The sequence below is a fragment of the Hippocampus zosterae genome, chromosome 7 (genome assembly GCF_025434085.1).
Source record: "Hippocampus zosterae strain Florida chromosome 7, ASM2543408v3, whole genome shotgun sequence".
Taxonomy (NCBI): Eukaryota; Metazoa; Chordata; class Actinopteri; order Syngnathiformes; family Syngnathidae; genus Hippocampus; species Hippocampus zosterae.
Window position 1 is genome coordinate 24081428 of NC_067457.1, and position 25415 is coordinate 24106842.

General features: G+C 45.2%; 4 protein-coding genes across 8 annotated transcripts; all 4 read left to right on the forward strand.

The window, feature by feature from the left end:
* Nucleotides 1-10: 10 nt before the first annotated feature.
* Nucleotides 11-3201, forward strand: snrpd1 (small nuclear ribonucleoprotein D1 polypeptide). The gene is made up of 4 exons (XM_052070696.1): nucleotides 11-176; nucleotides 687-763; nucleotides 1302-1493; nucleotides 2927-3201. The coding sequence occupies exons 1-4, from the start codon at nucleotides 163-165 to the stop codon at nucleotides 3001-3003; spliced, it is 360 nt and encodes a 119-aa protein (XP_051926656.1). The 5' UTR covers nucleotides 11-162; the 3' UTR covers nucleotides 3004-3201.
* Nucleotides 3202-4303: 1102 nt separating this feature from the next.
* On the forward strand, nucleotides 4304-8479 carry LOC127603948 (gamma-glutamylcyclotransferase-like). 3 transcript variants are annotated; one of them, XM_052070693.1, is made up of 4 exons: nucleotides 4304-4637; nucleotides 5151-5243; nucleotides 5366-5491; nucleotides 7344-8479. In XM_052070693.1, the coding sequence occupies exons 1-4, from the start codon at nucleotides 4521-4523 to the stop codon at nucleotides 7467-7469; spliced, it is 462 nt and encodes a 153-aa protein (XP_051926653.1). In that variant the 5' UTR covers nucleotides 4304-4520; the 3' UTR covers nucleotides 7470-8479. The 3 variants fall into 3 exon arrangements, with proteins under 3 accessions (XP_051926653.1, XP_051926651.1, XP_051926652.1); XM_052070691.1 differs by having other exon boundaries at nucleotides 4310-4637; nucleotides 5151-5296; XM_052070692.1 differs by having other exon boundaries at nucleotides 4320-4637; nucleotides 5151-5296; nucleotides 5366-5501.
* Nucleotides 8480-10946: 2467 nt separating this feature from the next.
* Nucleotides 10947-17800, forward strand: LOC127605095 (antizyme inhibitor 1-like). Of its 2 annotated transcripts, none has more exons than XM_052072684.1 (11): nucleotides 10947-11152; nucleotides 12381-12502; nucleotides 12638-12851; nucleotides 13178-13351; nucleotides 13445-13617; nucleotides 13723-13936; nucleotides 14197-14271; nucleotides 14842-15007; nucleotides 15157-15266; nucleotides 16208-16428; nucleotides 17024-17800. In XM_052072684.1, exons 3-11 carry the CDS (start codon nucleotides 12738-12740, stop codon nucleotides 17082-17084), a joined length of 1308 nt encoding a protein of 435 aa, XP_051928644.1. In that variant the 5' UTR covers nucleotides 10947-11152; nucleotides 12381-12502; nucleotides 12638-12737; the 3' UTR covers nucleotides 17085-17800. The 2 variants fall into 2 exon arrangements, with proteins under 2 accessions (XP_051928644.1, XP_051928643.1); XM_052072683.1 differs by having other exon boundaries at nucleotides 10948-11152; nucleotides 12381-12524.
* Nucleotides 17801-18965: 1165 nt separating this feature from the next.
* On the forward strand, nucleotides 18966-24622 carry LOC127605094 (activity-dependent neuroprotector homeobox protein 2-like). Of its 2 annotated transcripts, none has more exons than XM_052072681.1 (5): nucleotides 18966-19277; nucleotides 19969-20089; nucleotides 20155-20262; nucleotides 20443-20985; nucleotides 21226-24622. In XM_052072681.1, the coding sequence occupies exons 2-5, from the start codon at nucleotides 19982-19984 to the stop codon at nucleotides 23332-23334; spliced, it is 2868 nt and encodes a 955-aa protein (XP_051928641.1). In that variant the 5' UTR covers nucleotides 18966-19277; nucleotides 19969-19981; the 3' UTR covers nucleotides 23335-24622. The 2 variants fall into 2 exon arrangements, with proteins under 2 accessions (XP_051928641.1, XP_051928642.1); XM_052072682.1 differs by having other exon boundaries at nucleotides 20155-20254.
* Nucleotides 24623-25415: the final 793 nt, after the last annotated feature.

Here is a 25415-nt window from a genome sequence, read left to right on the forward strand (position 1 = left end):
CGCTGTGGCCACGGGAACCCCTTTTGGGCGCATTTAGTTGACGTCACGGCTGCGCTCAGTCAACGTAAACTCTACCATTTGCGGCCTACTGGTTTACCTCAAATCTAGTGCCGTAATTTTTTTTTTGCACTCCAATTTTGGTGTAAGAATTGTCGCGACGCCATGAAACTAGTCAGGTGAGACGCTTGAAAACGCATCCGTATGTCTGATAAAGTGTTGTCCAGCGTGTGGAACGAGGATTTAGACTCCCGATGGAGGTAGATGGAGTCCGGGAGTTGATTGTGTCGAGAGCGCGCCAGGCGGAAAGCGGCGGTTCGAATGAATGAAGACGGTCAAGCTAGTAAAGAAAATTGATAAGACACTTGACGTGCCCGTGGATGGACTTCATCAACCTGTACAAAAGTTTTTCGTACGTGCGTTGGATAAACGCTTGACTGTAGCCGTTGCGTGTTTGTAGTATCTACGGTGAAACCCTCCCTCTCCTGCTTTCTTCGCCATCGAAGATGAGTTAGCTTGTAGCAGCATACGAGTCCAAAATTCGTTTGAAACGTACAAGATTGTATTCTGTGTCGACAGCGTGATTCCATTGTTTGCTTTCTCACAAGAGAAGGCCTTTTGTTTTTCAAAGTAGTTAAAATTAGGATGTAGATTAAAGGATATATGAGTAATTAAAACCGACCCCACAGGTTTTTGATGAAACTGAGCCACGAGACGGTGACCATCGAGTTGAAGAACGGTACCCAGGTCCATGGCACCATCACAGGTAAAGTTAACCACCATATAGCACCAAAGTACAAAAAAAGATAATACAGCTGCATGATAGGTCGATTATAATGAAATATTTCATTAAAAATTAAAGTCAGGAACACATTTTTAACAACTTCCATAGTTGGAAGTGCGTCACTGGTTACATGCATTGCTTAATCTATCAACATGGCTTTGAATGCAAAGTTGCAAGTTGGCTACTTTTTTGACACACCGAGTGACAATCTGTTCTTAAGAAATGGAAAACCTGAGCAGAAATGTCACATTTTTATGTGTGTTCATTTCGATGGAGGCAAAATGCAATTAAGGTTGACAAATAATGGAAATGTTTGACTTGAAGTGACGGCTTTCGGGCTGCAAATATAAATGCTAAAAAAAGGCGGTCGTAACAAACGTATGCAGGACTGTCACGACTGAATATTTTTAGAATGTATTTTGCTATTAAATGTTCAATTTACTATTTTAATAATTGCATAAAAATGTAATTGCTCGAAAGCTTTGCAGCCTGGTATTTCATACAAGGCACGTTCTTGCAGGTGTGGACGTGAGCATGAACACCCACTTGAAGGCGGTGAAGATGACGCCGAAGAACCGCGAGCCGGCCCAGCTGGAGTCGCTGAGCATCCGCGGCAACAACATCCGCTACTTCATCTTGCCTGACAGCCTGCCACTCGACACGCTGCTCGTTGACATCGAGCCCAAGATCAAGTCGAAGAAGAGAGAAGCCGGTAAGCCAGTATCGCCATATTGCACTGTACTAAAAAGCTTGGAATACTTCGATTGTCAAAAAAAAAATTAAAAATTGGTTCGACAAAAATAAATTATCTTTAAATTTAACAAAAACTAAGCTAGTTGTTTTTGGCACAAGACCAAATTAAAATAAAGATAAATTCAATTGAAATAGAACGAGTCTATGAATATAAGTTTCTTGGACTAGTAATAGATACCAAACTATCCTGGAAGCCACACATAGATAAAATAGAAAGAAAAGTATCCAAAACCATCGGGATACTCCACAAAACGAAGGATGTGTTGAATAAGAGCTCCTTGTACACATTATATTATTATTACTCGCATATCTGACCTACTGTGTAGAAATATGGGGAAAAGCCCGTAAAACGAACGTACTCCCCGTTTTAAAATTACAAAAAAAGCAATCAGAATAATCAACAGGTCGAAATATATAGAACCCACAAATCCAATATTCATCAAATTAAACACAATGAAATTCTACGACCTGGTTGACTACAAAATTACTCAATTAATGTATAAAGCACATAACAACCTCCTTTGCCAAAATATCCAGCAGCTTTTTGAAATTAGAGAGAGCTGGTATCATCTAAGGGGCACTAATCAATACAAAAAAAACAGAACAAGAACAAACATTCAGCAAAGGTGTGTATCAGTAATAGGTGTCAATCTATGGAATAAGCTTGAAACGGATCTGAAAATGAGCAAATCGTTGGAGTTCAAAAACAAATTCAAAAGATTAGTACAAAATAACTACATGAATCTGAATTAAAATAGATAAATTTGATATACTTATAAAATATAACTGTTCTTGTTTTGGATTTTGATCAACTTAACAATTGTATTCAAGGAATGCTAATTATAATGAATATCAGAAAATTGAAATACAAAAGAAGAAAGAATAACTATATATATACAAACCAAAAGGTGTAGAAATAGAATAGCATAGTATACACAAGGGTAAAAATATTTAATATGTAGTTTTTCATTTCTTTGTTTTGAAAAATGAACAATTCAGTTACATAATAAGGGGTAGGACTAGATAAGTTACTTCTTCCTACTCCTTTGAGCATACAACTGTGATGATGTGTTTTTTTTTCTCTTTTAACCATTTCTAATTTTCCTTTTATAATTTTGTTTGACCTTTGTCAACCTCTTATTGTGTGTACTATATATGCTCAATAAAACAAACAAAATAGTAGAAGGGGTCAGTGTAAGTTTAATGTTAACTTTTTCCAAATACAAAAATTAGCTGACCTTTTTTTGTTCTCTCACCACTCCACAATAAAAACATAATTGGTCATTTTGGCCTTAGAAAACATTGCAAATATATTTTTCTTTAACCAGCACAGGAGCGCTTGAAGGTGCTTGTTTCAGGAGAGTCGTCACTGATTGGTGTGTGTTTGTGCAGTGGCTGGACGAGGACGGGGCAGAGGTCGAGGACGCGGCAGAGGACGGGGACGAGGGCGGGGGGGCCCTAGGAGATGATCACCTCACCCCCAGACCTACTTTTCACCTGCTCTTACGTCACTGTTTTTGTACAGGGTGCTTCTTTTTCTGTGTTCACCCCCCCGACTCCTTGATTTGTACATTAAAATGTTACTTGATGAGAAGCTGTTGATTTACTAAGGTTGAGGTCTCAACCTGTTACCTTTTTCTCATTAAAGTTCATAATTTCATACAAAATGCTTAATTAATTTTTCTATGATGACACATCTGTGATTGGCTGGCAACCAGTTCAGGGTGTACCTCGCCAATTGCCTGAAGACAGCTGGGATAGATTTCCAGCACCCCTCACGACCCTTGTGAGGATAAGCGGACCAGAAAATGGATGGATGGATGATTACACAAGGGGCGGCACAATGGTTGACTGGTTTGCTGATTCACAGTGAAGAGGTGCAAGGTTCAATTCCAGTGTCTGCCTTCCTGTGTGGAGTTTGCATTGTTTTCCCTGTGCCTACGTGGGTTTTCCCTGGGTACTCTGGTTTCCTCCCCCATTCCAAAAACATGCATGGCAGGCTGATTGAACACTCTAAATTGTCCCACGGTGTGAGTGCGGGTGGACATGCGTGGTTGTTTGTCTCCGTGTGCCCTGCGATTGGCTGGCAACCAATTCGGGGTGCCCCCTGCCAATTGCCTGAAGACAGCTGGGATAGGCTCCAGCACCCCCGCGACCCTAATGAGGATGAAGCGGTTCGGAAGATGAATGAATACACATTTTGTGATTAACTAGTGCCTGTTTGACTATAAGTTAGCTTACTGCAGGCATGTCCAAAGTCCGGCCCGCGGGCCAAATCCGGCCCGCGGTCGAATTTCATCCGGCCCTTGGCCCCCGTCATAAAATCAGTACCGTCTGGCCCGCAGGTTGGGTGCAATGGAACACGTGTTGCATTGACTGAGGTCTCGTAGACTGGTGAGTGATGTTTCATAGAGTACTGCTTCCCTCTAGTGGCTAAATGAGTAATAGCATTCACTAAATGAGTAATAGCATTTAGACACTAGAGGGCATCACTCACGAGTTAACAAGACATCACTCCGTGTTTATATTGACTGATATGTCATATTTCAAATTCCTGTTTCAAATGAACCAAAAGAAATTCTTAAGATTGTTGAAATTAAAATAAAAATGGAAATGTGAAACAGACTGGCTTACTAAAATTTGTTGAACAATATTGTTGTTCAATGTTAAGAATGTCAGCCAAGGTCGGCCCCCCGACATTTTACCACATAAAATCTGGCCCCGTTGGCAAAAAGTTTGGACACCCCTGGCTTACTGAGTCTATTATATCACTGTGACGCCGGAACCGGATGTAGCCGCTGAGACGTGATCTTTTCGATAAGCTTCCGCATGTTTATACATTTACCCCGTTGATGTGATGTGTGACCAATTGCAGACAGAGCGGTTTTGTATGGTTGAAACAAGTCATAGCTAGCTGACGAACCATTAGCAGCGCACCTGCTCGCGAAAACGGTGACGACCCGTTCATAGAACCCAACATTGCTCAATGGCGCCAGGAGGCACCGGCACCTTCGCGTATTTTGCGTTCGGGAGCAACATGTTAAGGGAAAGACTGCAGCTGGAAAACCCCTCAGCGACGTACCTCGATACCGGTCGACTGAAGGTCATTCAAATTTATGTATTTATGGATGTTTATTTGTAGGCACATGATCCGCCGCCGAAGCCCGTGAAAGAAACAGTTTTTTTTTAATCATGTCCGCATTTTGTTACTGATGTCGTCTGTACGTCGCTTCATGCGACATAGTCATGGCGACACCCAACAAGTGCTGAATAATTACACTGTCGACGTGAGTTCCGCGTGGGCTTCTCATTTGTACACAATGGACTTTAACGTCAAAGAACTCGCCATGTGCAAGTACACCGCGGGGAGGCATAAGCCTACTTTTCACTTCTGACAATCCAATAATCACCACTAGATGGCGCAAAAAATAACGCGTTAATCCGTTTTGTTCTGCGGGAAACAAAAAGTTCAATATCATTTATTGGCCTTATGTGCTTGTCAGATGAGTTACGCAGATATTAAGTTGGATGTATAAGACACACAAATAATTTCACCAGTGACCACAAGTCAAAACATGTAAAAACAAATGTTAAATTCTAACGCGTCTGCGTGCAGGACTATCAACTGGATTTTGGCGTTTGGGACAGAGGTGTGGAGAACAGTTGGCACGGCGGCGTGGCCACCATCCAAGAAAGTCCTGGTTCTGAGGTGTGGGGTGTTATCTGGAACATCGATCGAGACCACCAGGACACCCTGGACAAGTCAGATCCACACGCACGCACATGCACGCGCGCACACAATGTCATGACAGGACCTGCGTGTGTTTTCAGGCAGGAAGGCGTCCACGTCGGTATTTATTCCCAGCTGGAGGTGAGAGTGGAGAGCAGCAACCACGGGGAGATTCTGTGCAAGACTTACCAGATGAACAACTTCCATGCTCGTCCAACCTCACCACAGTACAAACATGTTCGTGTCGATATTGTGTGTGTGTGTGTGTGTGTGTGTGTCTGTCTGTCTGTCTCTGTCTCTCCCTCTCTATACAGTGATCCCTCAGTATTTCGTGGCTCAATTATCGCCGCCTCGGTGCATAGCTGTTTTTTTTCCAAAGTACAGTATTCAGAAAAAAAATGGCTAATGGCTCAAAGGTTTTATACATGGCTGGAGCTTAATTGGTTCCCAGCACGATGTCGACCAATGAAAGCACGAGTGGATCTATCCCTTGACGCACAGCCATGTTGATTGGCTGTGCATTCTTTGCGGCCCCGCCCAGCAACCTCCTTATCACGTGGGTTACTCTTTGCTCAGTATCCAATTACATGGTTGCCTAGATCAGTGTTGTTTACTTCGCATGTTAGTGTGTGTGAGCCCACGTGAGCCTGTGTGTGTGGGCGGGGGGTGGGGGGGGGGTGAAAAGAGATGGGGGGATTGGGCTTGTGTGAAAAAAAAAGCAGCATGTGTCTCTTCTCCTTAATTGTCTTATCACAACCCTACTAAAAGAAAGACGAAAACCCTACTTGTGGATTTTGGTCTTTCGTGGGTGGTTCCGGTCCCCATTAACTGCGATAAGTGAGGGATCACTGTATATAAAATAAATAAAATGTTCATTGTTGGTGGCCCGGTGGTCCAGTGGTTAGCACGTCGACCTCACAGTGCAGAGGTCGGGGGTTCAGTCCGGCCTCCCTGTGTGGAGTTTGCATGTTCTCCCCTCTCTGGTCCCTCTCACTGAACATTCGGCAAGCCTCCTCGCTGCCCATCTTTAAAGCCCTCCTCAAAACCCACTTGTATTCTTTGGCGTTCGACTTTACTGCTTGGTGCTTTCTACCGCCTTTATTACCATTTCGTCTTACTGTTTATTGTGTATGTTAAATCGCTCCATGTACAGCACTTTGTATGCAGCGATGGCTGTTTGAAAGTGCTCTAGAAATACTGTTGACTTGACTCCCCGGTGGGTTTTCGCCGGGTACTCCGGTTTCCTCCCACATTCCAAAAACATGCATGGCAGGCCGATTGAACACTCTAAATCAGTGGTTCTTTACCTTATCAGAGCCACCGAACCCAACCAGTTTATATGCACATTCATCAAACCTTTTATTAATGATTTTGAAAAAATATATATGTATTTATTTGTTTACAAATTCAAGACCAAAAAAAAAAAACGTATTTATTAACAACAGAAAGAGCCGCAGGTTTTTTAAATTGTGAACAAAATGAATCTCCATGCAGTTCCCAGAAGTGTTCCTTCAGTTTTGCCGACTCAACTTGGCATGACAAATCATGCACATTGGACACAGATTCCCATCACGGTCCGTGATGCGTGTGAATCCATGTTGTACATATTCGTGCGACCACTTTCTTTCTTTGCTCGACATGGTTAGCATGTATTAAAACCTTTTTTTTTGGATATACTGACTACTATATTGACTACTGAGCGAACTAAATTTCTCGCTGTACTGATTGCACAAGCAGCCAGCGATGGCCAAGCGGGCGTGTCATAACAAAATGACATGTTGAGTCAGGTGTGCCTTAACTTCCATGGCAGAGGCTCCGTCGAACCCCTGAGACCGATTCACCAAACCCCTAGGGTTTCGATCGAACCCAGGTTAAGAACCACTGTTCCAAATTGTACCTAGGTGTGATTGTGAGCACGGTTGTTTGTTTGTCCATGTGTGCCTTGTGATGCACTGGCAACCGGTTCAGGGTGTGCCCCGCCTACTGCCCGAAGACGGCTGGGATAGACGGCAGCACCTCCTGCAACCTTCTTCATGATAAGCGATGTCGAAAAAAAAGTATTTGTGTTTTTGTGCGAAGGTGGTGTGTTGTGGCGCCGAGCAGAACGGACTTCCTGATGATTACGTTGACAGGCTGCGGGCGGTGGAGACCAACAACTACATGGGGCCTTCCATGTTGGATTGCATCGAAATGCACGCCAATTAGCAGCGAGACAGCGTTTTACCATCACTGTATGTATTGACGTTTATTGATTGGTGCTCCCGCTGGAAAAACATATATTTATATTTTTTGATACATTTTGAAAAATGTGCAATTCAAAGATTGTAAAAAAAAAATTATGAAAATATTTTGAATGCTCATTAATGACGGAAACAGCTCAAAACTAACATTGTAGAAAGTGTGAAAATGAAATTAAGTTGCCGCTGTTATGAAAGCGCGATATAAATCGGCATGTACTGTATTGTAATTTATTAGTTTTTCAATGTACAAACCAAATGTGACCATGCTATGATATGAAGAATGTAAGTGACATCAAGACACTCCTAAAAATGTTTAAAAAAAATAAAAGAAAAAACCTGGGTGGTTATCTATGACTTCCCCATGATTCTGTGAATGTCACGCTGAATTCTATCTGATCCAGATAGAGATATCTTCCTTACAAGTCGTCAAAGTGAAACTTTATATAATCAATTAGGCCACCAATCCAAATTCATTATTCACAGCACTTTGTTTATTTCCATTTTCCCAGCCAAATGTTTCTTTTTTAAAACTAATTCAATCGCAGCCATTTTCACTGGAGCAACCCCCTCAATCCCAGGGTTTTACTAGATTTTGACTGATCTTGCAAGGCCCACAGAATATTTGGTACTAATGCTGTACAAAAATGGAGCCTACCAAAATAAAGTTTGGACTCTTTTCTGTCAGCAGAAAAAAAAAAATCTCTTTCCATTCTTCAGCAATCGGCATTACAAAATGGCTAAGTTTCAGGCAATTCCTGGGCAAAAAACAGAAAAAGAGCTTTTTGTAAAAGCATGCATTTCAAGCACGTGAGGCACCACTGCCGCCTACTGGTCGCTTTTTTTACATGATTTACAATGCAAACGGCTTATTCTCATTCCCAGATTGCACCAGACCCCCGTCCTCTCAAAGACGCAAAAAAAAAAAAGACTTAGACGTACAAGTACGTCCTTGATAGGCGGGGCCTAATTTAAAAAGACCTACAAGTACATCTTGTGGAATGAAAGGTATGAAAGGCGCTTTTAAATAAAATGCATTATTATTATTATTATTAATCAATAGATGAGCAGACCTGTGTAGCATATTTTACTGCATATCACTGTGTTGTTTGCATCTGCTGAAGTCGCACAATCTGGAAATAAAAAAAATTCATAAACAGCAAATGGCTTCACTTATGTTTGATGAAAACTATTGTCTTCCCACAGGGGTTCCAAGCTTGAACTCCTGACCAGCGCCACGCTTAATGAATCAAAGCGAATCATTTCCCTTTTACGCGTGAGCGGGACTAAATGAGGAAAATATCCCGTTATCACCACCCCCACTATATAGTGCTTCACATTATGTACAGCATCTTGAATAGACTGCTAATGTTAGCCATTGCTTGTTAGACCGCACAATGGAGTTCACTGCTAATATTTACCAGCATTTATCCAGATCACAGGAATCCACTGATAACAAATGCTATCTGATGATATTCAATCTGAGCATTTGAGTCCACTGCTAACATGAGCCAGAAGTTACCTCGAGCACTGGTGTTCACGAATCGCATGAAACGCTCCTTATCCCTTGAGAATTGAAGTCAGCTGCTAATGTGAGCAGATAATTAGCCAGAATGTTTGAGTGCACAGCTAATGTTAGCCACTAGCTGGCCAGATCACTGGAGTCCACTGAAAACAAATGGCAAAGATATTTGGTGATATTCGATACAAGCACTGGAGTCCACTACTAACGTTAGCCGCAAGTTAGCCTCAGCACAGGTGTTCACTTCTCGCATTAGCACTAGTTAGCCCTCGAGCACTGGATTCTAAGACTAATGTCAGACAGTAGTTAGCCAAACGCTGAAGTAAACTGCTAATGTTTGTGACCTTTAGTTAGCCAGAGCACTGGAGGCCACCACTAACGCTAACGTAACGCTGCTTAAGTCAGACTTGGGTTAGCCAGAACATTGGGGTCACACGCTAATGCTGATGTTAGCCCCGAATTCTGGAGTCCTCTGCTAACATTATTCGCTCGCTAGCTGGTCACCTACTAACACTCATCAAGAGTAGACTTCTTTTTTGCTGAGCAAAATGTGAGAAAACATGTTTAATAAAAAAGTTACCACTTTATTTGAGCAAAGGTTTTTGGGAGCTTGAGGTCTGACCTTGCAATGGCTGAATTCTACTTCCAAATTTCTCAGTCGTACCAAAAAAAAACCCCCACGTGTGTTCCACTTGCGCTAATTGCTTTGCTTCAGGCCTCAAGGGCCTCATGAGAACTTGACAAGTGTCCTCTTTTGAATTACACACCCGCACGCGCGCACAAACACACACACACACATACACGCACACAAAATCAAAGTTTTTGTTAACGTGAAACAAGGTGGAAATGCATATTTACCTTACAAATAAATATAGAAAAAGAGCAGCTGTTGTAATGCGCTGTCATGTGTATCTTTATTTCAGCCTTCAAGAACTCGATTTGAAACTTGAGAAACATAGAAACTGATGTTTTGGTCTGCATTTGCAAATGAAAGTGTCCGGAATGAAACCAGCAGGTCAAACACCGTGCGTGAATGCAGATTGTATTTGTGCACGTTCAAAAAAGGCTACAGCGTATGCCCTGCATTGAGGATAAATATGGAAATTGCCAGAACTCAAATGGTTTCTGGGGTCGATTCACATCTTGGGTAAACAAAGAAAGTGAATTTAGACAATTTATTGTGGCAGTTTTCACCTTGCTTTGTATTATTTATTCATGAAAAAAATACTGACTTCTTAGTTTTACACGAGTAATTATTTGGTGTACTTTTTACATTTGCTCTTCTACTTGAATACATTTGTTGCCCATTCCCATGGATCTCAGCTGGTAGCAAGTCCAGGGTGGAAGCAACGTCCATTGTGGGACGAATAAAGGATATCTTATCTTATCTTATCTTAACTTCCCTCGCCAAAAGTCATCTTGATTTGGCTTCCTTGCCTTGTGCATTCCCAAACCATACATGCCTGTGATTATCTGGCGACCAGTCCATGGTCTACTCATATCCCCAAATGCAACTGGGTAAAGGGCTCCAGTTCGCCCGTTACACCCACTGAGGGAGGACAAGTGGAATAGAGCCTGGATGGATGAACGAAATAAATGGCTCACATTCGGGCCTACTTTTCGGAGCTACCATCAGCGTCCAAATCCATAAAGTAACAAAAACGAATGAGACACAGGGTGTTGGCTTCCAAATGATTGTGACGGGTTTGACGACAACTCGCACGAAAGCGAAGCCCTGCCCTGAGTGACAACGGCGAGTGCGAACGTCCATCCTCCCAGAAGTGCACTATTACGTAAGGCAGATAACGAACACCCCTGCCCTTTTCGGAAATGCGTATTTGGTTCGGCCATCGCTGAACGCCGAACGCCGATTGGTCTGACGGAGGGCCGAGGCCGCGCCCACGAGCCGTTGCTGAACCTTTGCTACTTCCTACCGCCGCAGCGGGAGTCACTTGCTTACTGTTGAAGAGGCAAGAGGACGCCGAGGACCTTGCGAGCAACGAAGCTTCGACGAACCATATGGCCGCAACAGCCGCTGCTCTTTCTTTCAACGTGGGGCCCACTACTCTTTAAAAATTCCGCCGAAAAAGAGAAGACGATTTTCTCAAACCTTCTGGCCGTTATCTCACGTAAGTCGATGGCCTCGTCACGAGGCCCGAGTGTGTTGTAAGTTTCTGTGTGGCGTTAACATGGCGGGCTGCTCTTTCCGCCTCCATTGACCCAAACCTGACAGGCCTTTACAGTGCGGTTTTCCGTCTACTCGAATGTCTTAACGTGTGGTTCAAATACCTAAAACTATAAGCGAGACAGTCTGACGTTACGGTGGAATATTTCATATGTCATAGAGGCATTCGGTGCTGTGCCTGGCTATTTATAACGTGAGCCGACAATGTCAGCTTCTATGGCGGTGTGCTCATTGGCACCACAACATTTATCTGACCCCTTTTCGGCGACAAATTGTCTATTTTTCTGCACTACTGCCTTTCGAGGAGCTAGAAATGACCCCTCGTCGCGATATTTGCCGCTTTTGTCTTTTCGGCTTTGGCGTCGCCATTGAATCACTGATCTCAGTTGTCAAGTTGTTTGGTGCGCATGCGCATTTGGCGTTTCATCAAAGATGGCCATTCCAGTAGTTTTAAAAAGGGCAGCCTTGTTTCCGAGGGTGAGAAAAATTACGACAAAACCCGTTTTAATAACTCGCCACAATGAGAAGAAACGCAAGTTTAACTATTTGATTAACCTTCATAGTGATTCAACTGAGTTGGAAAAAAGTGATGTTACATGTGAGGTTGCAGTTTGTTTTTTTTCCCCTACAGAGAACGATTTTAATTTCCCCTTAATGCTGCTGTTGGTATTTGTTTAGTACTTTGTGATATGCTGCTGTGATAATGTAATTTTCCCTGCTGGGATGAATTACATCTTTTTATTCGGCTTTTAACAATCAGGGGCTTGGAACCGATCAGTGTGTTAAAAAAAATCCCAAATTTGATCAGAAGATGGACTAATGTATCCAAGCTATTTAAACAACTTGTTTATTAACTGAAGAATTTATTCCTGTTATTGGGGTCGGCACAAGAATAGCCCAAATTTGTAGAGTATTGACACCCCTTGACATTTTGAGGAAAAAAAATAACTGAACCCTAAAAATTCAGTATGTGGAAAATGGTGGTGACCTAACACCCTTAAAAAACTCAAATTATTAAAGAATATTGGGTGGGGGGAATTGTGAAATAAAATCCAACCGTATATGTGACAAAACCTTGGATTATTAACAATGCACAGAACATCCCTGGATGAATGAGACAGAACATAACAAATTGCTGCCATAATGTTGAATGCGTTTGAATCTGCGTGCAGGGCTCCCCCGTCTCAACACAGGTGTATGAGCGCTATCCGGAGGGCCTAGGGGCAGCTCTTTACCAGGAGCACTTCGACTTCAACGCTGAGCCGCCTTGGGATCCTAGCTGATAGCGGGACACGTCCGTCTCCCGACTTGTCCATGTGAGTCATGCCAACATGTTGTTTCTCCTGTTTATCAATCTCCCAACATTCATATAATGATGTCGTTTTTTTTTCCGCCCCCCCCCCCCCTCCCCACCACCACCACCTCTCAGTTTGTTGCATAACCGGCAGGACCCCCATTTGGCTCAGTCGTGACCCCCTCGCTGCAGATTCTCTTTCACTCATTCTTAATGATTTTTGGCTCGCTGGAATATGGGTAAGATGAAAGGACTCGCCGACCGACCCGCCGGCTACACCGTCGAGCTGCTGGGGGGTGGTGCCACCCTCGACGATGTCATCGACGAGCGCATCCGTGAACAGGCCCCGGTTGGTACACACACTGGGAATTTGCAGCTTATTTACTTGACGGCAGATTGGGAGAGGCAACACATTTGTGGGGTGGGTGGGGGTTCATATTAAATCGTAATCCTGGTATTCTAAGATGTCAAAGAGTTAAATAAAACCATACTGCAGGATTTTTATTTTTTTTAACCAGAATTGTAAAATTACAGGGACAATTTCCTCATTTTACATGGAAAGTTGCCATTTGTACCAGAGTGAAGAGAAGAAACGTGCATCATCTTCCCAGAATCAAGTTGTAATTTGCGCCTCTGTTGGTGCCGCTAAATCTTCTGCTTTTTTTGTGTTGATAGGTGGAGAAGAGCGCCTTCATCGTGGGTGACCTGGGCGCTCTGATCCGCCAGCACTCTCTCTGGAAGAGTGCCACACAGCGGCTGCAGCCGTACTTCCCGCTCCGGTGCAACCGCAGCCCGGCAGTTCTCGAGGTGCTCGCCTCCCTGGGCCTGGGCTTCGTTTGCGCCAACAAAGTGAGTATTTGATTTCATTAAAACCGCACGCGGCTTGTACAACAAGGTCAGCTCTGATTTGGATGGTTTTTAATGGTATTGTGTCATTTGCAGGCCGAAGTCAACCTGGCGCTGGAGCACGGCGTGCCGCCCGACAACATCATCCTGTCGGGCGTCTGCAAGCAGCTGGCGCTCATCAAGGCTGCCGCCAAGCACGAAGTCCACCATCTCGTCTGCGAGAATGAGGCCGAGCTGGCCAAGATTGCGCGGCTCCACCCACGTGCCAAGTCAGTCTAAAGAAAAATAGCGTAATATCATAGTTGCTCAAGAAGTGGAACGAGAAAATAAGGTGGAATGTTCTGACTAATAGTTCATGTTATATGGCCTTGCAGATTGTTGCTGCAGCTGAGCACAGAGGCTCACGCGGCTGAGACCAGCATGGCTTTCGGCGCGACCCCGAAGAGCTGCCGTCACTTGCTGGAGGCGGCCAAGGTGCTCGGCGTGCAGGTGGTGGGTGTGGCCCTACAGATGCCGACCTCCTGCCTGGAGCTCCAGCGGGCCTACGGCCACGCGCTGGCAGACGCCCGCAGCGTCTTCGACATGGGGGTGAGTGCTCAGGGTTTTATGCATATTTTATGGGAAAGCCTTCTGGAACGGATTATGGTCGTAAATCGAGGTATGCCTGTAATACATTTTGGAATAAGTACAAATGTGGACATGCATCGAGTTCACCCAGCACTTAGTAAACCTTCATAATAGAACAACCGTAAAATGTGAAGCACAGTGAATGATTTCCCAACTGCCGCTCAGGTGGTCCCCACTCACAGGCCTTTTGGAAGCTCACATCCGTTTGTTGTTCATTGTAGGCGGACCTGGGCTTCAACATGAACATCCTGGACATTGGCGGTGGATTCACCGGGTCGGAGTTCCAACTTAAACAGGTCAACACCTTAAATGACATCTTGATGAGGTCAGACTTTGACCTGCTGATTAGTGTCAGCAAGGACACAGATAAGACTCGTTTACTTATTGACGGTTTTGTTTAGCTAGCTGTGTTAACTTCAGCGCAGCTAGTGAGGCCGTGACTGACGGCTAAATCGGCGTCATTTGAGGTTCAAGTCAGCAGCACGAGACGGGAATTATTTTCGGGGTCATTTTTGGCAGAGGTCTGAAAGTCGGTTTGACTTAACCACATGAATGCTTTTATATTTGAAGCACATAGGATGGACAGATGGATGATGCTAAATTGCTAAGAATGTGAGTTTTGGGTAGGGGTGTCCATCCTGAGTAGACCCACCAAAAAGTCTCACAAAGCCATGTCTGATAAGACGGGATAAATGTGACATTTTGTTTTGAAGTGGCCATTTTGGTGTCAGTTTTGTCATCGAAGGGACCTTGTCTGAGATTTGCCCGAATGCAACAAAAATCAGAACCCAGCGTTTTTGCATAACAGATGGGTGACAAAACAAGTCATCAAAGTTAATGTTATGTATACGTTGTTGTGTACACAGGTGGAATCTGTCCTCGGCCCGCTGTTGGAAGCCTACTTCCCGCCGCTGTCTGGTGTGCGCGTGCTGGCCCAGTCAGGCTCTTTCTATGTGGCGTCAGCGTTCACCCTGGCCGTCAATGTGATTGCCAAGGAGGTGGTGACCCGCTGCTGGGATGGCTTCGTTCCAGGTGGGTCCAATTAATCACATGGCCGCAAAGTAGCTACGCGTGGCTGGTGACTAATCGTAGTACATGGCCAGAGCTCAAATTCCACTGCGGTGTCCTGTTGTGTTGTTATTGTTGTTGTTTCACTCTTCAAACCTCATGTGTGTCGTCAGGTGATAACGGCGAGGATGCGGAGTTCCTGTACTACATGAACGAGGGCGTTTATGGCCCGTTTGGTGTCAAGCTCCTAGGGAACGCCATCGCCGCCCCGTCAGTGCACAAGGTTTGGAAGCCGCCCACTCGATTGAATGAATCCACTTGAAAGCGGGTCGGGGATCTTAAGATTAACAATGTGTACTGACCATGTATTGTACACGCATGTCCTACTTGACTGACCTTCAACAGTACACAGATCAAAACTAGTTCCCGTTACATTGTGCAAGGTTTTCTGAAGATAACGCACATTTGAAGCTCAAAATGTACAAAAAAAAATTGTTGCCGTAAGAGTGCAAGAGTATCCTTTCGTCTATAGTTCCATTAATTATCACTTCCGAATACGAAACTGTGCCACACGCTTGATCAACATCTGTTTTCTCTCACTTGGGGAGGATTTGACAAATTTGTAATAGGGTCATGACAAAGAAGAAATGAGTTTGCTTTTGCAAGAAGTGGATCAAAATGATTCCCCCCTATATTGAGCCCATTCCTAATGGTCATGTTTACGGAACAATTCTTTTAAATAAATTTGCCTTAAATCTGAAATTAGGATTGAAACACTTTGCCTTAGTTTAATTAAATGAATTCAAAATATACAGGAAAATATAATCATTTTCCATGTAATTAATTAATTAACTAATTCACTCCCAAAGACGTTTTTAAACGTCTTTTCAGACTTGGCCCAGAATTGGCTGGTACTGAATGAGTTAAAAGGGAGTTGGTGTTGATTCGTCTTGGAGATGTTAAAGACTAGTCACAGAATTGACGACTGTTTTGGTAATTTTAAAAAATATATCGTTACAGATAAAGTGAAGGCCTACCTGCACTTTCTTACTCACGGATTCACCAATTGTTGATTTAAAAAGAAAACGTTATATTTTATTCTCAAGTATTGAAAAATTGTTGGGCGTTCAGAACCAAATTTGTTTTTCGACTACCGCATATGCAAATTTTCACTATCTGGTCGCTTTCCCTCACAAAAAGCATGACTCACTGCTTTGCGTGCAGCACGCGCCGTGCGCCGACGCAGCAATGTATCCCAGCAGTCTGTGGGGTCCCACGCTGGATCAGTTGGACTTTGTGGTGGAGCGCTGCCTCCTGCCCGAACTCAACGTGGGCGACTGGCTGCTCTTCGCCAATATGGGCGCCTGCGGCTTGGATGACCTTGCCGGGGCCACGTGCGCCTCACCGCAGCTGCCCGTCTACTACACTGCCACCTCCTCGGACTGGTAGGTGTTCTTCGGACAAGATTCGGATTGTCATCAAACAAGAAAAATCATTTCTTGAAGTAAAAAGATCAATTTTTAAAAACCAAATCAAATGCCCCAAAAATGTAACTTAAATTGTTTTTAAATCATGTGATATCAAGCCCCAAAAAATCAAATTAAAGCAAGCCTAAAAACAAAAAGTGAACCTAGTTTGTGGCCACATTTACCGTGACCACTGTCGACAATGCGTTGCTGACATTTTTTGACAGATCACAAGCACAATAGGACGATATGTCATGCATTTTTGAACATCTGACGTCACGTCATGTTTTAGTCATCAGAGGCATGTTTAGTTCGTCGTCATTTCATTATCATCATGAAAAAGGGGGAATTAATGGGTGTGTGGTCTCATTTTATATATATATACATGGGGAGAAAGTGCTTCATTGCACAAAATATTTCAGAAAACTACACAGTTCAATAAAAGTGCAATATCGCATTGGCCATATATTATATTTTTATATAACATACCTGTATATATAAATCTCTCTCACTCACTCAATTATTCCTGATTGTGAAGGCGCAGAATCCACTGACGACTGGTTGTGGTCTGCAGGTACGAAATGCAGGAAGCGGGCGTGACGCTGGACAGTGCGATCAAGACCTTCTTCGTGTAGTAGCCCTAAAATTTCCCTTCGCCAACCTCAAGCGTCTCGCTGTGGTCAACATTCCAGACAGCGCGTTAGTATGAAATAATCCCCCCACCCTCTATATACATTATTATTTTTTGCCCCGCCATATCAAATCAATCCTGCCCAAGTGATGTTTATGCAACAAAATGGATGACTCTGGAGATGGGAACAGCCCCCCAAATCACCACACTAACCCAGCAGTGTGGGGGGTGGCTCTCAACTTTACCTTTTACAAAATTGCTTATGCACCCTATTGTTGTTTGTGTGAAAACCTTTGAGGAATGTTGTGGTACCTCAGACCCTAGCATAGCGAAAAAGAAATTGTTCTTCAATTTTTGGTATTTATTGGATGAAGTTGTGGCTACGGCGATGGCTTTATTCCTAATATGATGTTCATGTTTGTTTGGGGTTTTGTTTGTATTCCGCCCAAAACGGCCTCCTGTGTGCTGTCATGTGACTGTCATTTGTCATCTGAAAATGGTCACCAAGTCATCCACTGGCTCATTTTGTACAGCTTACCTTCGTATTCAAGGCCACCTGACCCTTTGGGAAAGTGTTGATCAACATCTGTTTGATGTATTCATAAAAGATTTGTTGTCTACAAGCACTAATGGACGATACCCTGTTTGTTTTTGACTGTAAATTGTGTTTGTTGAAGTAATGAAAGTGGTTAATTTAATACATTTCTGACTAAAATCATTCATCCTGGCTGAGCGTGATTGATTTTCAGTTTTGATTTCCTTACACACAGAAATGCCCAACTTGTTAATTTGTTCAGTATGTAACACACTGGTATGTACAAGCTCTTAGATCAAAAATAGAATGTTAAAATATTGTATTAGTTTTCAAATTAACTTCCACAAGCCTTCACTATAAGCAATTTAGTCTTTAACATGTTTTTATATGTGCGTAGTTTGTCCCTTGACGTAAAATGAGTTGTTGATTTGCCTGGGTTTATGGGAATATGAAAGTTACCATTTGTGCTTGAGCAAAATTATTGTTGTAAGTTGGTTTGCTATTGTTCTTAGCCTTTTTTTTTTTTTTTTTTGGTAATGTGATCACGGTAAAAGTTCTTATGTTGGAAGACGTGAGGCTGCGGTGAAAGGTTTTGCTATGCCTAATCCGTGAACTTTGTAAATTTGAAGTGTTGACTTTGTCTATATGCAATTTACGTTTTGTTAAAGTTCATTTTACAAAACGGGATGTTGCAATAGAAACCGGTCAAATGATGTTGGAAATTCATTATGGCTAACCGACAAAGTTGTGAGGTTTGCTTTAAAGTGTGCGAGTTGATTTTTGTCGAAAAATGTTTTGAGGTACCGGTACTTGTCATAAAGACTTTGCCGTAAAAAACGTAATTTTTGAAAGTGCTGTGAATTACCGTAATGTTAAATTAGCAATATTCCTAAAAATATTTTTCATATATGAAAACCTTGAAAATCTTTAAATGTTCTACGATCATAGCTTTCCACAATTTTTGGCTGAGCTAGTTTGTAATCCTGCTTTCACCACTTTGCTCTAATTTGCCAAATGGGGGCCCTGTTTGGGATTGGCTAATGAAAGTGGCATGATATGACGTCACCCAGAAAAGGGCACCGCCCATTTAGCTCACTTTCCCGACCTCCCATTGGCCGAGCTCATCCGTGTACCACGTGATCACGCTAGACAGCCCCCGTAGCCACGCCCCCGAGATCGAGCTAGCATTTCAACCCACACAACCAATTGGGAAATCCCAAAAAGTCTAAGTTTATTAAAAAATTGTTAACTCGAACTCTTGGAAAGTCAGTAGTAACTCATTAGCAGGCTAGTAAAAAGTTACCTAGCAAAAAAGCTAGGAGGTCGCCCATTGGTCAGTTTGTGTGGTATGCAAATAACACAGCCGTACGTCACATCCTGAACTTCAGCGCCATTTTTTCCGTCACGGCGAAGAAAGGGGACAAAAAGCCGTGCAAAAAATTGCCAATGTCCTTGTCCTCGGCTCACTAACGAGTAACGACGTGTTTTAAAACCCCGAAGCGGCCGCACAGACGCACGGGATGCGGTTCCGCTGAGTGCGACGGCGGAAGAAGACGGAGAGAACTCTGCGGGCGGGCGAGTGTTGTCGCTGGGGGACGAGTGGAGGAAGTGTGGTGAACGCAGTGCGAGCATAGCCGAACCCTACCTCGGAGCCCGGAGCAGGTAGGCGTTCGCCGGCGGGGTTTCTGTCATCAGGGGGCGGGGAAGGATGGTCCTCTGACCCGGCGTGATGCTGTCACCGCGGCGCCCAATCACTCGGGCGCGCACGCTTGCCTTGTTTACACTTTATTGGTGCCCAGTCTGCACTCGTTCCACGCATTTCAAGTTAATTCATATTTCATGTCACTTAACTTGGCACAATTCGATTATCTTAATAGCATTCCGTTTAAAATGTAAATAGATTATTATTCATTCGATAGTGATTGAAATTATATTCCTAGAGTGATTAGAAAGGCGCCCACAAATAAAATGTATTATTATATTCATTGAGGATGATGGCTCCTGGAAGATTCGAGCACTGAGCAAGCGTCGTCCGTCCAGTCAGATGGCCGAGATGTCATTAGCTACGCCGCTCACATCCACTAGGGGGCAATCATTCGAGAAGTCATTTTGGCATGCTTTCATAAAACAAGAAAAAAAACGCACACAAATTAAACAAGCAAGTATCCAGTTACCTTAATTAATTTTAGGGGGATGACTAGGATTTAAATATTTGTTGTTTTGTTTTTGGGGAGAGGGAGCATTTTTATTTATTTATTTATTTTGGTACAAGTTAGCGCAACAATGCTTTCTTTCATTGGTCCAAGAAATGTGCGCCAAAGGAATGGCATTAACCATGTAATTTTGTCTGAAGGACGTGAGCAACAATGTATCAGCTCCCGGTGAACAACTTGGAGAAGGTCCGCAAGGCGCGCAAGGCGGTGAAGAACGTGTTGAGTGAAATCGGCCTGGAGGACTGCCAGAAATTTCTCGAGGTACTCATTTATAGCTCAAGGTAAAATAATAACGACGTTCACTCTTGGTTGTTCATCTGGTTTAGGAGCTGGATGGTCAAAAGATTGAGGAAGACTCAGAGGAAGAGGATCCTTTGCTGGGGACTGAGTGGACCGACTTCACTGACGGATACAACGGCCGACTACGTAAGAAGGTGACTTTAGCTAACGGCGAAAGGTAGAGATTGGCTGATGAAGCTTCGTGAAGCTTTTGAGGCCTTTACTATATTAATTGGGAAAAAGTCCAAGTCTCAGAGCCTCACTGGCTTTGTCGCACAGATTTTAACGTTAGGGTTCCCCCCACAGCTAAGTGCCTTGTCCCCGTGTCTCCCCAGTGGCCTTACCGCTCACGCACCATGTGCTGCATCATGTGCAAGTACTCGTCCAAGAACATCTACCACTACCGCAATCATGTGGCGCGCTGCCACGAGTACCTACAGCGCCTATGCTCACTCGCCTCCTGCCAACGGTGCATTTTCGTGGCCCACCCGCGCGCCGTCAAGAAGCACATCCTGCTCTTCCACAGTGGGCGTGCAAGCGATTCGGCGGCGGTGGCGGCGGCACCGTCTGGCGTGGCGACCACGACGACGACCACGACCACGACGGCGGTGGCGGGTGGCGCGATTCACCGAGCCGTTGAGCGCTACAAGTGCAGGAAGTGCTCCTACCTGTCACAGTCTGTCTTCGCCATCAAGAAGCATATCATCCTCAAGCACATGGAGGGTGTGGCTGAAAAATACATTGGGTACCGGCATCCCATAGCGGGTTCCAACGCCAAGCTTTACTGCTGTAAAGCGTGCACCGTCAACACAGGCAACCTGGACCAGATGCTGCACCACTTGCTGGTGGACCCCAAGCACTACAGCATCAGCACGCAGGTAGGGTTGCAATAGTCTGGGAACTTTTTTTGGACAGTCAGAGAAACTTTTGGGAATGAACAGGAATGGAAGCAATCATTTCCAACCTTGAAAGTCGTTTTTTTTCAGAGGAAACTTGAGTCTTTCAGGGACAGCGGTTACTACAGTGGACAGCTCAGCATACAGGGTGCATGAAAGGGTTATTGGGGTGGGGGGGGGGGAATATATTTCACGTTGACCGTTTTGCAACCCTACTCACAGGTGCAGGCGATGATCTACGACAACAAGGCGGGTCCCGCTGCTGTCCCCCGGGCCATCTCCACAGCTAACGGCAACGGTCTCTATGTCACGTTACCCAACCTGGCGCCCAAGCCCATGAACAGCAAGCCCTTTGCGGTGCCCAGCAACGGGCAGGCCGGCAGCGGCACCGTGGTGGCCTTACAGCAGCTCCAAGGGGCGTCCAACAGCGCCACCCTGATCTGCGCTCCTGGGAGCAACCAGGCTTTCCTGCCCCCGCAGGCGTCGGCATTGGTGCAACTGGCGAGCGCCGAGGCCAAGGGTTTACTCCAGCCCGGTGCCACCATCTCCCTCCGGGGATCCTCGGTTGTGCAATATCCTAGCGTGAAGCCGCCCGCCCCGGCGGTAGTGGCCTCGCCTCAAGCGCAACAGGTCCTGGTCCCGGCAGCTAAACCCGCCGCGGCGCAGGTGCCGGCGGCCAACCAGGTGACTCTCCAAGGCACCATGCTAACCTCCCAGTCGCTGCTGAGTCACCTCATCCCCACCGGCAACCGCGTCAACGGCATGCCCACGTACACCTTCGCGCCGCTCCAGGTGGCGGTGCCCGTCACGCAGAGTTCCACCAAGCCGGCGGAGCAGACCAGCAACCAGGCCAAGAAGTGGATCACCTGCCCTCTCTGCAACGAACTCTTCCCTAGCAACGTCTTCGACATGCACATCGAGGTCGCCCACCAGACCAAGTTGGCCGCAGCCCGCGCGGAGAGCCTGGCGAGCCGAGCGGCATTCCTCAAGAAGATGCCCGACAAGACCATCAAGTGTCTGACGTGCAAGGTGCTGCTGTCTGAAAGGAGCGTCCTGCAGCACCTGCTCCACGGCCTCAGCTGTCTCTACTGCTCCACCTTATTCTTCTCAGTCAAGCAGCTGGCCGAGCACGTCAAGAAGCACAACCCCACCGGCAAGCTTTACTGCGACTTCCTCCGCCAGAACTACAAGATCTACACGAAGAGCAACGCCGGCCTCCTGATACCGTACTTTGACGTCACCACCGAGGCGCCGCGGGAAATCCTCGGGGAGTGCGAAGTCGACCTGGCTCTGGTCACCAGCTCTCTGGAGCTCATCTACGTCAAGCTGCTGCCGAGCAGTCGGTCCGAAGTCTGCGCGGCGCCCGTCAAAGTCAATGCCTCCTGCTGCCCCTTCTGCAATGAGAAGTTCCAGGCGGAGTCCAAATACCTGCAGCACCTGAAGCAGAAACATTTGGTGGCTCCCACCATCCACGCCATCCTCAAGACCGACGCCTTCAAATGCATCTACTGCAACGGGGTCTACACGGGCAAGGTGACCCAGCAGGCCGTCATGCTGCACATCCAACGATGCCGCTGTTCCCCGAAGCCACCGCAGGTTCCCAAAATCACAGCCCCGCCGCCTCAACTGGTGGCCAAAGCCCCTCAGGCGCCCCGCCAGCCCTCGGGCCTCTACTTCCTCCAGGTGCCCCAAACCGTGACGGTGAAACCGCTGCAACCGAAGCCGCCGCCGCCGCAGAACAAAGATCAGCTGGAATCCACCAAGAGGCTGGAGGCCGCCTTGAAGCAAGTCATCGAGATCAACAAGCGGGAGCGCGAGCAGAGAGCGTCGGTGCGGCGGAAGGACCCGCCGGAACCCGAAATGCCGCAAGCGGACCCCAAAGTCAAGCTGGCGCTGGAGCCGCTGCCGCAGGACCGCCGCGGGTACGAGGAGCGGCGCGACTTCATCGCCCGCTACTTCAACCTCCGGCCGTACCTTAACCGCATCGAGACGGAAGAGCTGTGCCGCCGCCTGTCGCTCAGCAAGTCGGAGCTGGTGGCGCTCTTCAGCAAGAAGCGCACCCGCTGCATGAAGAGCTTCAGCGGAAGCACTGCCGCCGTGCTCTTGGGCTTCGACATGGCCCGACTGGCGCAGCTGCAGCACCCGCTCCACATTCCCGAGCAGAGGGTCGTCGAGACGAGGGAGATTCAGTCGGACGAGCTGCCGGAGTTAACGGAGGACGCCACGACGCGGCCGGCCTATGCCGCCGAGGCGGCGCTTGAACCGGAACCGATGGATGAAAGCGAGATTGACAAAACAGCTGCTGAGGTGCCTATGGAGCAAAATAATTGACATGAGAAGGATACTTGGAAAGCCCCAGACATGACATGTCAGAATTTCCAAACTCTCCCGTGAGTAGCAAAAAATAAATAAATCCAGGAGTAACCTAACATCGTACACTGTGTAATGGTTGATGGTTTGCCTATACGGGTCCTTCTCAAAAAAATTACAGAAAATAATTAACTTTATCACAATACGCAAATTTTTTGAAAAGGACCCACAGATGTCACAAAATAGTCGCAAAGCATTACTTTTCAATTGCACGGGACCTTGCCGCAATCTTGTGACATCTTGGTGCACATCATTCACAGCACAAAGACAGAAAAGCCACGTTTTTAAAACCAATAACGGAGGACAGGTTACAAAATATTCTAGTAATCTTTCTAATTTATATTCACATTTCCCTACTTTGTGGCCACAAATGAGCGCTTTGTGCGCACATTTTATCTTCTAGGGGCCACCAAATAATTTGTCGTGTCTCTGGTCCAGTGAACTTCCCCCTCCGAAACCTTAAATTGTGACAATTGAAAAGCAAATTATGCCCCCCCCCAAAAAAAAACACTGTACTGTAAATACCTATAAGTAGTAGCAAAACCCTATTTCAGTTTAAACTGATGGCATACAATCATTTTTTAAGGGAGCAGAAAAAACAGCATTTTTTTTCAGCAACTGATGGATAGGTTTAAAAAACATCCCACTAAAATTCGGGGGTTCACTGTCATTTTAATTGTAACAGGGTAACGGCGACATGACGCCGTCGCGTGGTTGTAGTACTCTTGTTGTCCACTAGATGTTGCCATTTCTTCTCATGGTGAGGTGACTGAAAAGCACGTCTTGACTTATCCACCCCCTCCACTCGTTCTGCTTTCCACGCCCACCTTTTGTTACATAAATGTACAGAATTTTATTTTTCGCTTGTATGCTAGCACATAACTGAGTTACTCACCCCCCCCCCCTTTGAGTTGTTGCAATTTATTTTTCCACGGGCTTCCGGACCTAATTTCCCTTCTGTATATTTAATATTTTTTTAAAAGGTGTTGAAAATGTGTGATAGTGTACAGCTGACGACTTCATAAAAATAAACTTACGTTTAGTTTGGTTCGCAACGTACTTCCGCATTTACACACTCCAGTGTATCACGGTATGCTTATCTTCTGTTCTCTACTCCTGACAGCATTTTTTTTTTTAATTTGGTGGGCGGGGGGCATTTCCCAAAGTAAAACCTCAACCCCTCCTTCTCTTCTCTCCTCAGTCTTTCCGCAACGGTGTTGTACCAAAATAAAAGTGCTTTCATATCCTGTTTGGTTACACTGTATTTAATTACATTTATTTTATTTCGCAAGTGTGAAACTTGAGGTCTTTCGGACCACTAACCTGCATGTTTTATGTGTTTCCCTCCTTCAACACACCTGCCTCAAATGATCAGCTTCTCAGGAAACACGGCAGGAGCCTGATAACGATCCTGATCAATTGAATCCGAGTGTGTTGGAGGAGGGAAACATCAAAAGCATGCAGGATAGTGGCCTTTGAGCATCAGAGTTTGACACTTGTGCTCTATAGCTTTATTTGTATTACTGTTTTAAAGTTATATAGATCGTTTGATATCCACAGGGCACACAGAAAGGAACAACCATCCATGCTCACATTCACACCAAGGGACAATTTGGAGTGTTCAATCAACCTGCCGTGCAGGTTTTTGGAATGTGGGAGGAAACCTGAGTACCCGGAGAAAACCCACGCAGGACCGGGGAGAACATGCAAACTCCACACAGGGAGGCCGGAACTGGAATTGAACCTCTGCACTGTGAGGTCGACGTTACCACTGACCCACTGGGATGCCCGGATTTTTTTAAATGTAAATATTTTAATTTGTTTTACAATTAATTATAGGGGTAGCATCTGCTGTCGAATTTAGTCCAAATGATTTCAAGACTCAAAAAAATGAATTTGTAATCTCACTGTACGAGCTCATTAATCATAAATGACTATTGTTTCTTGAACTACTGACAATGCATCACTTCCTTGTTTTCATTTGGCCATTTCCCTCTGCTTGTGGTCATCAAATCTTTTCGGTCCTTGAGGGCAAGTTGACT